General features: G+C 44.1%; 1 protein-coding gene across 1 annotated transcript in view; it reads left to right on the top strand.

Moving 5' to 3' along the window:
• The first annotated feature begins 2,061 nt into the window (after nucleotides 1-2,061).
• Nucleotides 2,062-14,358, top strand: part of SELP (selectin P) — a 34,055-nt gene continuing 21,758 nt past the window's right edge. The window contains 7 exon segments of the mRNA XM_065901103.1: nucleotides 2,062-2,275; nucleotides 6,304-6,407; nucleotides 7,434-7,524; nucleotides 9,223-9,609; nucleotides 12,826-12,933; nucleotides 13,405-13,590; nucleotides 14,109-14,294. Of these exon segments, the coding sequence (XP_065757175.1) occupies nucleotides 2,062-2,275; nucleotides 6,304-6,407; nucleotides 7,434-7,524; nucleotides 9,223-9,609; nucleotides 12,826-12,933; nucleotides 13,405-13,590; nucleotides 14,109-14,294 (1,276 nt within the window).

Below are 14,358 nucleotides of genomic sequence, written 5' to 3'. Positions count from 1 at the left end.
TCTGCAAGACGGCTGATGTGGATTCAAGAGGAGACTCGGAACAGTTGCTCAAGATGTCAGAAAAGAATCGAGAGAAGAACCAAGCGAAGCATTTTAAGCAAAAGGAAATAGTAATATTTATTGCTGCAGAAAGGTCAAGGGAGATAATGATGGAAAGATTTCATCGGGTTTGGTAATTAGGAGTCAGGGGTAAAGTCAGCAGGAGCGGTTGTGTAGTCTGGTGGGACTGGGGCCTGGAGAGGAAAGGGGAGGCAAGGAAATTAAGAAACTGAACTGTAAAGGAAGGAGAGAAATCAGACAGGGCCTAGGCAGAGGACAGAGGGTCTAGGGAGGGACACCGTAGGTTGTGCCTCTAAAAGTGCAAGGCTGTGGTCTACAACATAGACAGGAGAACAGAATCACCTTTCTTTAAAAAATTTTTTTCACGTCTTTATTGGAGTACAAATGCTTTACAATGTTGTGTTAGTTTCTGTTGTACAACAAAGTGAATCAGCAATATGTATACATATATCCCCATATCTCCTCCCTCTTGAGCCTCCCCTCCCAGTTTCTGCTGTACAACAAAGTGAATCAGCTATATGTATACACATATCCCCATATCCTCTCCCTCTTGAGCCTCCCCTCCCTCCCACCCTCCCTATCTCACCCCTCTAGGTGGACACAAAGCACCAAGCTGATCTCCCTGTGCTATGTGGCTGCTTCCCACTAGCTATCTATTTCACATTTGGTAGTGCATATATGTCAACGTTACTCTCTCACTTCATCCCAGCTTCCCCGTCCCCCTTGCCCGTTCCCTCAAGTCTGTTCTCTACATCTGCGTCTTTATTCCTGCCCTGCCACTAGGTTCATCAGTACCGCTTTTTTAAATTCCATATATATGTGTTAGCATACAGTATTTGTTTTTCTCTTTGACTGACTTACTTCACTCTGTATGACAGTCTCTAGGTCCATCCACCTCACTACAAATAACTTAATTTCGTTCCTTTTTCTGGCTGAAGTAATATTCCATTGTATATATGTGCCACATCTTCTTTATCCATTCATCTGTTGATGGATATGTAGGTTGGTTCCATGTCCTGGCTGTTGAAAATAGTGCTGTAATGAACATTGTGGTACATGACCCTTTTTGAATTATGGTTTTCTCAAGGTATATGCCCAGTAGTGGGATTGCTGGGTCGTATGGTAGTTCTATTTGTAGTTTTTTAAGGAACCTCCATACTGTTCTCCATACTGGCTGTATCAATTTACATTCCCAGCAGCAGTGCAAGAGGGTTCCCTTTTCTCCACACCCTCTCCAGAATTTATTGATTGTAGATTTTTTGATGATGGCCATTCTGACTGGTGTGAGGTGATACCTCATTGTAGTTTTGATTTGTATTTCTCTAATGATTAGTGATGTTGAGCATTCTTTCATGTGTTTGTTGGCTACCTGTATATCTTCTTTGGAGAAATGTCTATTTAGTTCTTCTGTCCATTTTTGAATTGGGTTGTTTGTTTTTATGATATTGAGCTGCATGAGGTGCTTGTATATTTTGGAGATTAATCCTTTGTCAGTTGCTTCATTTGCAAATATTTTCTCCCATTCTGTGGGTTGTCTTTTCATCTTGTTTATGGTTTCCTTTGCTGTGCAAAAGCTTTTAAGCTTCGTTAGGTCCCATTTGTTTATTTTTGTTTTTATTTCCATTTCTCTAGGAGGTGGGTCAAAAAGGATCTTGCTGTGATTTATGTCATAGAGTGTTATGCCTCTGTTTTCCTCAAAGAGTTTTATAGTGTCTGGCCTTACATTTAGGTCTTTAATCCATTTTGAGTTTATTTGTGTGTATGTGTTAGGGAGTGTTCTAATTTCATTCTTTTACATGTAGCTGTCCGTTTTTCCCAGCACCACTTATTGAAGAGGCTGTCTTTTCTCTACTGTTTATTCTTGCCTCCTTTGTCAAAGATAAGGTGACCAAATGTGCGTGGGTTTATCTCTGGGCTTTCTAGCTTGTTCCATTGATCTATATTTCTGTTTTTGTGCCAGTAGCACCCCTTAGGGGTGGGCGGGGCCTAGGCTCAGGACCCATGCAGCCAGAAAAGGCCTTGGGGGCAGGGCCTAAGCAGGGCGAGTTCAAGCATGGGGCGGGGCCTCTGCTTAGGACCTGTGCGGAAGGGGAGTGTGGAGCACTGGAGTGTGGAGTTGCCCAGTTTGGAGGCAAGGTCCTGGGTGAGGGTGTGTGGGTGGGGTTTAGGCCCAGCACATTGGAGGGCGTCTCAGAGGGGGTCTCCGAGTGCAGAGGTAGGGCCCTGGGTGGGGGTGTAGGGGCGGGTCTTGGGCTCTGCGGGAGGCTCCGAGGGCAGAGGATTAGGTCTGAGAGCCCAACAGGCTCCGCGGTGCCTGTGTGGACAGGGAAAGCTCTGGCTGCTTTCCCTTCTGTCCCTCTGCGCCCCTCCACCACCGTCCCCCTCCCAGGGTCTCCCCCATCCCGCTGGACCCCTAACCGTGGGTGGGTCCCGCTGGGTGTAGGAACTCCTCCCCTCCCCCAGCCACCCCTCAGGGGTCCGGGTCCCGGAGGTCTGGCCTTTACTTTTGCTCCCCCTTCCCTCCCTCCCACTCCCTCAGGACCCGCGTGGCTGGAGGGGGCCTAGGTGGGCAGAGGATCAGGCTTGGGATCTCAACAGGCTCCCGGGGGCCCAAGTGGGCAGGGGAAAACTGGCCATGCTCCCTTTTGATCCTCTGCCCTCCCAATGGTCCCCCAATTTCCCCCTTCGGGTGTGGGATCCCTTCCCCTCCCCTAGCCGCCCCGCAGGGGCACCAGTCCTGTCCCGCCTCCACTCCTCCCCCACACTCCCCCCAATGCACCATGTCCTACCCGGTTGCTGGGGGTTCCTCCCGTCCCCTTATGTATCCGTGGTCCCCCACCGGTGCCTGGTAGGTGCCCTAGTTGTGCAGAGATGCGAATTCCACATCCTCATAGTATGCCATGTTGACTCCGCCCTCCCATCGCCTTTCTATGGTACAATTCCTGCTTACTTTATAAGCCACCCAGAATGCTGGCAGCCATGGGATTCCTACTGGCATTTACTACCTCTTTCTATGCAAAGGTCGAGGGAAAAACACTTCTGGCTCCTTCTACTTTGTCTCTGCCTCTCTCTTCACCCTGCAATCACTTTTAGTTATTTGAAAAGTAAAATTAAAGATTACCACGGTGCAAAGCAGCCTTCATGAAGGTTTACACAAGCACAGGATGTTATTCTAATAACCCCATCTCAGACTCCTTCCCAGTGACTTCCAGTTTGAAGCAGGTTGCCAAAGAACATTAAAGTAAAAATTAGCAGAGCACACGGCTGCTCCTCTAGAGAGGCATTTCCTGGTGTTTCAACACTTAACTTGTTTAGTAGCAAACACCAGGACAGAGTCCTTAACTCTTCACCAATGTAGACCCCTGTCCTAAAGATGACACTGAGAGCAGGGGCAGATGTGAGAAGGCTTACCCACCGCAAGGAAGTTTCAGAGGGAAATTATTACTCGAATGAAGATTTTTAAGCATCATTCGTCCTCCACACCCACACACAAAACCCTTGTCCGTTGCCAATGAGTCAAGGTGCTGCCTTACAGTTAACACAGAGATTTGAACTTGGGGTCCATGAACCTTCTGAAATTGTCTAAAAAGTGGCAAGCCTGCAATTTTTTTTTTTTTTGCGGTATGCGGGCCTCTCACTGCCGTGGCCTCTCCCGTCGCGGAGCACAGGCTCCGGACACGCAGGCTCAGCGGCCATGGCTCACGGGCCCAGCCGCTCCGTGGCATGTGGGATCTTCCCAGACCGGGGCACGAACTTGTGTCCCCCGCATCGGCAGGCGGACTCTCAACCACTGCATCACCAGGGAAGCCCAAGCCTGCAATTTTTTTAAAAAAGAATCCTGACTATGGCTTTTATCAGACTTTCAAAGGAGTACACGAGTTCTGCGAAAATAAGAATCACTGTCTTAACCCAACATACATTCCAGTGCGGAAGCTTCGGCAAATCATCTAAATTCGCTGAGTCTCAGTGATAGGCAGTGATGGTGGTCCCATCTTGAGCATCCATGGTCCAAAAGACCTGCTGAAGAATGCTGGAGAAATGCCTAATTGATTTGGAGTAATCTTTACGGTTTCCTACAGCTCTCAAACATTCTATGAGAGGTGATTCTTGGTATTTGATTTTTAAAAACAGAAAAGTATGGTCAGATTAAAGTCGGGGACACACAATGACTTGCATTTTCCTTTCTTAGATATTGTGTCTTGATCAGAAGCACTTACCAGTCCTCTAAAACCTTAAAATGTTCAAAACTAGCACTCTCTCTCTCTATTTTGTTTAAACCAAACCATACTGAAAAGTTTAAACAAACAAGTTAAAACATAAAACAGCTCTGTTGGGATAGTGGGAGGAGTTGGGAATGGAGGTAGGGAAATAGGAGCCTCACCTGGTCACTGTCCCAACACACTTCCTTGAGCTGGTCCCAAAGCCAGAGAAACCCCTAGAAATACTCTCTACAGGAAGAAAACCACTTTCTAAGGGCACAGGAAGAGCACCACTAGATTAAAAACACTGCGATCCTCCTCCAATCTACCCGAGAAGAAACGCAGTAGAGTTTCAAAGGCAAATATTGAGGTCCTCTTCATTAGGCTACACTGCTGTGCTCTTCACCAGCAATAGTTTTGCTTCTGTACCTCCAAAAAAATCCTGAAAAACTAAATAACCTCTTGAACCTTTCTAAGTGGAGAGCTAAAATTTTTCATCATAAGTTTTTAAATAAAAGATGGAATTTCCAGTACATTATAAAGATTGGCCTTTTACAGTAAATAAATATAACATCATTTCCTAGAATTTGTCCAATGGAATAAAATACCATAGTGATCTGACAACACTTATCACATTAAAAAAACATAGTGATCTGACAACACTTATCACTTAAAAAAACATAAACTAGTTTCTAATAATAGGGAATTTTATATTATTCATTTTCTCTTCTTTAATACCTATTTCTATTTCACTTCCTCTACAGAATTTAATTCATTTTAAAGTTAAAGTATTTTATTGATCACTATATCATACTTCTTTACACAAATAAAAACATAATTAAGTTGAAATGTAAAAGATGCAATTTTCTGAAACCATAAATCTCTGCTAAGTTTTTCACCTTTTTGACTGAGTTACCATGACAATTACTTTTAGTACACACTTAAGTAAAATAGCATAAACATACTACAAATTTTGATGAGTAATTTAAACTTCCCTATTTAAAATGCCGTTGAAGATGCATCTCTACATGAGAAGAGGGGCTTTTTCCCTATTCATGTAACCTTGTATGAATATTATTTATTGATACAATCAAACAAGTTCAGCATCAATTCTATTCCTAAATTTCGTTTTTTGAGGATTTTTAAGCATTAAGGACTTTTATTCATATGACTAAGTAAATGGAAATGGAAGCTTATTATAGCAATGTCTCTCAATTCTTTGAATTCCTTCCAAGTTTCATGTCCCAAATTACATAGTGATGTATTATCAACATGTAGTCAATGGTCTAGCATCTGACAACCTAAGTGGGTCTTCATCAAAGCTGATGCAAGGAGAGAAATGGAAACCCCTGGACTTGAAACAGATTTGTTACACTATCATTTGAAGCATTCAAGTTGTCAAGATCTAAACCAATATTTTGGATGGTCTCTGTTTGGCACACCCACTGATATTTTACGTACAGAGGCAAGGCCTAATGATAAACAAGAGTCAAGTTATAAAAGGTACGATTTCTTTTACAAAATGGGAGAAGGACACATTTGTAGTCAGATTGGTTTTAGGAAAGTGCACATGTTGGAGTTGAGAATCTGAACACAGATTTACTTAAATCTTCCTTGTCTGTGTACCCCTTGGGAAGCCAGGCTCATTCTGGTTTAAAGATTTCTGCTACAGAACCTGGCATGGTACTCTTTGGGTACTGAATAGGAATATGGTACTAATAATAGCTGGTGATATAATACAATCCACAGAGAATTCCATGGGATTAAGTTTCCGCTAAGGGATTATTACCATGCTTCCTGTGCAAATAAACAGCACCATAAATCATAACATTATGATACTCCCAGTGTTTGATAATAGGTCCTGCAGAGGCCAGTTGATCGGTGCCCTAGTTCATAAGAACACAAAATGCGCCTGCTTATTAAAGCCAATATTCAGAAGCTCCTAGATGGAAAAGTGCCAGGCTTCTTATACAAAGATAACCCCGCTGTCTGGGAGACTTGCACTGATCTGTGTGGTACCCCTCACTGTCTGGTCTGGCTGTAGTCAACAGTGTGTATGCACTGTGCACCACCCACCCTCCCCGTACAGCCTACATCGTCCATCTCCAGAGCCCAGCTGTGGCAACTGAGAATTTCTACATGGGAAGGGTTTGGGGTAGCAGTCTGGCTGGAAGAGCAATAAAGCTTCAGCTGCAAAGCACACGCACAATTTCTATGTTGGTGGTTATATTGGGGTAGCTCTGGATGAGTACAGATGCGGCAGCTAGGCTTGGTCATGTCACATATTCTATCATCGACAACAACGCAGCATGGATTTGAGAGCCTGGAGGTTTACAAAAGTAAGAAAGTAAAGTGGAAAAGGCTCTTGTTTCAAAGTCAGGCTCTGCTTCTGTCCTTTTGAATGTTACTTTAGACTCTTCAACCTTCAGTATTTTCACGTGTAACATGAGGGTGTTGGATGAACATTTACAGAACTTATTTGTCTAAAAACGCTTTAAAAATGTTACTAGATTTGATGAAATCCCAACAGAAGGGAGCTCATGAGAAATCATACTTGCTATAGATCCAAGGGAAATAAGTTTATTATTCATATATTAATAAAAATTAAATATGTATGTATATATACATGTATACATTAAGCATTGGATAATATTATAGATATATGCTGAAATGATAAAGCAAGAAAAGAAAACATAGGTCAATAATGCAGGATAGACGACATAGCACAGCACAATTAGTTGATGCTCTGTGCATCAAAGTATAGGTCAGACAACTGTATGGATCATGGAGTTTCTGTGTGACTTCTTAGTACTCTTGGGTATGGCATACCAGTTCTTAAAGGGGGATTATTGCATAATAATAATGACAGTGTTTATTTACATAAATATTACAAAATATGTCAGAAAAGCAAATACTAGTGGCACAAAGTAGTCACTCAATAAATATTTGTTGAATGAATGAAGAAATGAATTTTGTCCTGAGCCTTGGTGCAGTGTCCAACTGGGGTAGGACTCAAGCAGAGCAGTGAGAAATAAAAAGGGAGCAGAAGGCTTGAGCCACCTCCTAATGGAAACAGGCAGGATTGTAACTCAATACCATGATTATTAACTAGAATTGTTTGGCCACAGTGATTGCACATGGATACTAAAAGGAAGTTTTCTTTTCTTATTGCAGGCCAGCTGCCTAAAAGCCATCTGGAACTGGAGATTTCAGAGAGTGGTCTTCAGAACCACCCAACTCTTTTGCTTCAGTGCCCTCATCTCTGGTAAAGTTTATGCTAACCCTTCACCTGGCCCTCAGTGATTAGGGTGACTTCTCCAAATGGGAGAAGTTAAGGATGGTAGCCGGTTGTTATGAGGCATTAGAAAACAGTTCAAGACCAGATTTCTGGAGGAAAAGTGCACCCGACACCATCCTATTGGTAGAAAAGGCTTCAGGAAGACCGTACACATATATACCCAGGGCCGACTTATCCATTAGACTCAATAGACACAGGCCCACGTTACTTTTAGGGACCCGTAAAAATGCTTTAATTTCTTTAAAAATCATTTCCTTCTAGGACCCCCCAAAATGTTTTAGTGTGTAATACTAATATGTTCATCTTTATACCAATGCAGTTAGAAAATACAGTTTTTAATATTTTATTATCGAGGAAGGGAACTCCAAAGGCAAAACTGCCTAGAGGCCATGCAAGCCAATATGCAGCCCTGGTGACATCAGAATAAAGCCTTCAGGCAAAAAAAATGCCACAGAGGTGCCTGTGAGGGAGGGACAAATGGAAACGACCCTCTTGTGGGCAGCAGGGAAGGTTGAATAGGAATAAGACTTTATAAACAGGAAATAGAGCCATTTCCAGGTTTGATCGCTGACATTGTACACCTCTTCACATGGGAACTGGCCTCTTCTGGCTGGGGTGAGCTCCCACCGGCTAGGATAACAATACCTCGCATCATAATACCCTTTATACCTTTAAGGGGCACATTCTTTCTTTCATTTGAGTTCACAAACATCCCTTTAAAAGGCCTGTTTTAAGCCCTGTTTCAACAAGTGAGTAAGCAGAGATGGAGGAAGTAGAGCAATTTATCGAAGGGAAACAGCCCAGAGCAGTGGGATGAAGTGTAAGATTGCAAACCGGGAGGTACAATGAGCCTCTGCCACAAACCTGTTGTGTTTCACCCAACAAGTATGGAGCGAATGCCTGTTAAGTGCCAGGCTCTGTGCTTGGTGTTAAGAATCCAGGGGTAAAAAGAGACCACCATCAGGCTTCAAAATCTAGCACATGCGACCCACGTCATATAGACAGATGCTGCACTACCTGGCAGTAGGGGAGGTGGAGACAGAGAAGGTCGTGGTGGGAGCTGAATACCAAGCCCACCTGGAGAAGTCAGGAAAGTAGGGGAGGAAGGTTACCACGCCTCAGCGGGCAGGGCAGCCAGAAAAGCAGCAAGGGCACATGCAAAGGCATGGAAGTGGGACTTAACGTTTTGCTAAAAAAGTAAATACGGTGGGTGATGAGGCTGGACCAGCAGGTAGGTGCCACATCATAAAGCATCTTACTTTCCCCGTGAAGAGGTAGCACCTGGAGATATGAGGCAGCCATTGAGACATTTTACATGTCATTTACTCTGGGCTTGGGTACATTATTCAATGTCTCCTCCACTCATAAAAGGAGAAGATTAGATGACCTCTACGGTCCCTTCCAACTCTGGTATCCTATGGTTCCAGCTCTTGAATACCAAGGATCCTCAGAAGAGGGCATTTTCTTATTCTGACTTCATGTATACTTTCAAGTAAAAGATGGAAACCACTCTTTTTCCTTAAAACAACTAGATGAGACATAAAACGGTCATGGTTTTGGTATTTGTCTTCTAGTCAACTCATCTGACTACACAGGAGTGTACTTATGCTCACAATCTCCTTCTCATCAGGGGTGCTAACCTGACCCACACTTTCCTTTACTTAGAGCTAATTAACCAGAAAGAAGCGGCAGCGTGGACCTATCACTACAGCAACAAATCATATTCATGGAATTATTCCCGGGTGTTCTGCCAGAAGTACTACACGGATTTAGTAGCTATCCAGAATAAAAATGAGATTGCTTACCTCAATGAGGCCATACCTTACTACAGTTCTTACTACTGGATTGGGATCCGAAAGATCAACAATCAATGGACCTGGGTGGGAACCAAAAAGACTCTCACTGAGGAGGCTGAGAACTGGGCTGACAACGAGCCCAACAACAAGAAGAACAACCAGGACTGCGTGGAGATCTACATCAAGAGTGTGTCAGCCCCCGGCAAGTGGAATGATGAGCCCTGTGGGAAAAAAAAGCGGGCACTGTGCTATACAGGTAGGGCCTTCTCTGCTCTGAAATCCGACTGTTTATAAAAAAAATGCCTTCCCTGGTTCGTTAACATAGCCCCTGAGTCAATAACATTGAGTCTCAAAGTCAGGGACATGAAAACAAAGAGTAAACTGTCAATCAAGCAGCATTATTGAGCACCTTGAAGAATATAAGTTCAGGATTAGAGAAAACTGGCCTTTTGAAGCCAGAAGGAAACGTTAATATCATCTGGTCCACCCTTCTAATTTATAATTGATAAAATAGATGCTCAGGAGATTTGTCTCCTAAAATTTACGTCCAGAGCTTTTTTGTACCACTGTGCCCTAGCATAAGAGACTGTGTAAGCTGAGAGGGAACTTGGCCTTGCCTCTAGGAGATACAGTTGTAACTAATACCTATCGAACGCCAGTATGTTCCAGGCATTTCTATTAGTTCATGTGTCATTCGTCTATTTAGTATTAGTTGCATTTAGTCCTCATGAGAACCTCATCAATCAGCTCCTTCTACTGCCCTCATTTTGCTGATGAGGGAAAGGCTCAGAGCTATTCAAGAACCTACCCAAGATTCTAAGTTCCTTGATGATGGAGCCAGTTTCAAACTCATGTTTACGCCACAGGCGGTATTTTTAGCCACATATGCAACCACACTCCTTGCTCAACATTCTCAGGAGGCAATCTGAGAACATGACCAAGGATGACAGTGCTTTACAGATTCCCTTCAACAGCAACATATCTCCAGGTCCATTGGACTTTGGTAGGGGATGAGGGGCGAGGAAAGGGAAGAGGTAACTGAAGGTGAGATCCTGTGCGTATATTTGATTCTCCACTCTCCAGATTCCAGAGTAAGCAGACCTGCGTGAAAGCTTGGTCGTCCTGTGGTCGTGTGCCTCGTGCCAGAACTGATTCCATCTTTCCGATGTGGCTTCCCATCCAGAGGAGCCCACCTTGCCCCGGGTAGCATACAAACACTGTAGCTAGGGAGAGGATGGACTGCCCTGGGCAAGAGAGTCCTGAATACTCTGAAGCTTCTTCTTCAATAAATCATCCTACAGATGCCACACTCTGCTATATATGTTCTAAATTTGTTAGATTATAAACACCTCCCCTCAGAAGCCCTCAACCATAATGGGACAGAATACAGAGTATAGAGTATTCCCTGTACTTTCTCCCTCTCCTCATACAGCCTCCTAGCTGAGGGGAAGCATATCCATACACGCATTGTCACGTAGTCAGATCTCGTTTTACAAATAACTTATTATTATATTTAATAAATAAAATAATGACCTGTCCTTTATAGGCCAGGATGAACATCACGAAAGTGTTAGCTCATCCTACTGCTCTCTCAGTCAGCTCCCTACCCTTCCTGGGCTATGCCTCCCTACAACTGTCCTGATCAGATTATCTTGGCTGCCACGAGATGTTCCAATATGCCACTGCTTCCCCTCCCCACTCAAACTTCAGCCTCCATTTCTGCAAGACAGTCTTCCTCAATAAAGCTTGCAAGGAAGAAACGAGATTGCAAATTACTGGCATGAATGATAATGAACAAGGCCACTCCTCTAGCCTGCAACAATGGCAGGCATCACTAATTGGTACAATTTCACCCGAACGCAGTTGGCTTCCACCTCCACTAGTACGATACTCTAGGCATTGATTGCCATTTTGCCATCCAAGATGTAAAGAATGTAGGGAACCATCAGTCCTCTGTGGGAGATAGATGAGAAATAGATAGGTACACTACACTGCAACAAAAAAACCAAGCTGGAATAATTCCCTAATGTCAGGATTTCTTAGATCTCAGAACAAGGTGTCAAGGAAAACAAAAAAAAGATTGATTCATTGAATCACCATTATGTTCTTTCCTGGAGATCCAAGAAATAGATAAGTTATTAACCTGCCTGGAAACCCTGAAATGGAATAAAATGCAGAACATTGGCTGTTTTGCCATTCTTAGAGTTCTGAGACCCTGAGGAAGCTATAGTTAGAACAAAATTTTTATACTCTGAGAGCATAGGGCAGGCAGGTATTACTGTAAGGCACTGGTGGGTCAAGGTGAATAGGGTGGAAGACATGGACCGAACTTCTATTTAGGAACTCCTATTGCTTCCTGCATCTTCTCTTTACCTGGACCCTTCCCAGTGGTTCAGTGTAGCTTAACCAAACTCACTGGCTGCCATCGGAACTTCCTGCTGTAGGACACTGCATGGCTTACAGAGCTACAGCATCTCAGGGTTAAGAGGGAATATAGAGACCAAATAGCACAACCTGCTATGTGACATATGGATTTCCTCTTGTGATAGACCCCAATGTAGACCAATGGTCGGCCGGGCTTAGGAAACACCACTAGAAAAGAGTCCAGCCACAGACCTTGCTCCCAGCTATGACCTCATCAATGAAAACACTCTCAGTGCTTTCATGGTACCAATTCTAATACTAATCTACCACCAAGGGCATAGTGCATACACCCTCAACAAGTCTCTTACAGGAAAGAAACTCTGCCCCTTCTCTGTGCTGTCACCCAAGTGGCATAGACTTAGTGAGGAGGGCCTGGCAGGTCAGTCATCTCTGTACCATCTAAATCTGGCATATTTAGACTTGTGACACAGCTCCCCATAAGGTCATTTGTCCTTGACCATGAGTAGGTCTTAAGCATCTCATTCAGGTCCTCTGCTCCTCCTCCACGTGGTGTCGGGCATAGACTTAGACCAAAGATGGAAGAGCTTTGGCCCTAACAGTGGGCAGGTTGGGCTCAAAGAAGTAACTTGCCTGACGCCACATAATAGGGAGTGGAGCGTGGATTCTGACTACGTATGCATGACCCCTGCCACCCCTGTGGTATCTGTCATAGGAGTTTCCATAATAATACAACTCTATGAACGCTCTTAGTTAAAAGCCACAACTATTTTGTACCACACAGAGGAGTTTCACCGTCTACACATGTATTGGTGGCTCTATTTGTCCCTCTGTGTCCGCACATGGCAACCCCTCTTCAGGCAACACGAAATGCGGCCTCAAATAGAAGCCAGGGAATGCTCCAGCAGGCTCTGACAGTGTCCTTCCCAGGGAACAAGCTGGCTCTCCAGGGGATGCTGTGGTTTTTCTGTTGTCTGGCTAGATCAAGCTTACCCAAGTGGGACCAAGTCTGTGACTCGGAATAAGAGTCCAGCTTTTCTTCACACCTCCTGGGAATGCCCATGATTCTGACCCTTCTGTATCCACACAGCCTCCTGCCAGGATATGTCCTGCAGCAAGCAAGGAGAGTGCATTGAGACCATCGGAAACTACACCTGCTCCTGTTACCCTGGATTCTATGGACCAGAATGTGAATATGGTGAGGCCACTATTTTGTTGGCAGTATTGTGGTCCTTGGTCTTGTGCTAGAGGCGATGCCAGGGAGAAAATCATGTTGGAGTTGCTCCAGTGAGTAAAGGCTAGTCCTAGGGCCTCTCTCTACCATCTGTCAGTCTGCCTCACTCAAGTTGTCAGAGACACACACTCTGTGTTAAAACACTTTATTCTTAGAGAGAGCATTTCCTCCCCAGATCTCAAAAGGTAAAAGGGAAATGAAAAGGCAGTAAAACAAAGAGAACTCTTTCAGGCTAATTTTGCTTGTTGGGAATAAAAACCAGTGAAAGAATGATTATTTCCCAAGATGCAACCAATACAAAGCTAAAGATGAACGGGTTGGGTTAGAAGTCCAGGGAGATGGGTTTAGGTGGGTTATACAAACAGCTCAGCTTTTAGCAAACCTGACATTGTCTTTCCACCCGCAAAGAAAGAAATCAATATCTCGTCCCCACAGTCATAGAGTGTAGCGAATTTGACCTCCCTCAACACATGCTCATGAACTGCAGTCACCCTCTGGGAAACTTCCCTTTCAACACACACTGCAGCTTCCACTGCGCTGAAGGGTACACGCTGAATGGACCCAGCGAGCTGGAATGTTTGGCTTCTGGAATCTGGACGAATACGCCTCCACAGTGTGTAGGTATGTACACCCGGTTCTTTCCATCTTCACTCACAACTAGAATTTCAGAGGGAAGAACAAGCTTCCCCCATTTAAAAGACAAGGGAAAGGATGGGGATCTACGTTAGATGGGAAATTCTGCTGATGACTATTACCCGTCAACCAGAGTAACACTAATTTTAATTTTCATGATTTTGTATCTGTGGAGTGAGGTAGTCAGTTTAGCTCTTGATTCTCAGGCAAAAGCAATACAAAAGGGTCCTTCTCCCTTTGTTAATTGCAAAGTGAACAGAGTACAGTAATGAGTTAGGGGTTGGGTATTGTTAATTTGATCATTTTACCTTGCTTCTTTAAAAAGTAAACAACAAAAGGATGCTTGGATATTTCCAAACAGCTATTGAAAGTACCATTTAACCACCAAAGTTCATCACCTGCCTGACACTTTGGGAAGATGCGGACAGCTGTTGCAGCATCTCAAAGCTTCCAAGGTGCTAGGCATAATCTAAGGTCTCATGCCATTATTCTGTGGTTGTTTTTAGCTGTCCAGTGCCCACCCCTGAAGTCTCCTGAGCAAGGAAGCATGACCTGTCTCCACTCTGCAAAAGCATTCCAGCACCAGTCCAGCTGCAGCTTCAGTTGCGAAGAGGGATTTGCATTAGTTGGACCAAAGGTGGTGCAGTGCACAGCCTCGGGGGTGTGGACAGCCCCAGCTCCAGTGTGTCAAGGTGAGTTTCAGGCAGTTGGGGATGTATAATGTCCACTGCACCTGGTTCTTGATGGGAGCACAGA

The sequence above is a fragment of the Phocoena phocoena genome, chromosome 1 (genome assembly GCF_963924675.1).
Source record: "Phocoena phocoena chromosome 1, mPhoPho1.1, whole genome shotgun sequence".
Taxonomy (NCBI): domain Eukaryota; kingdom Metazoa; phylum Chordata; class Mammalia; order Artiodactyla; family Phocoenidae; genus Phocoena; species Phocoena phocoena.
Note: the sequence above shows the minus strand (reverse complement) of the source record. Positions and strands in the feature narration are given on the sequence as shown.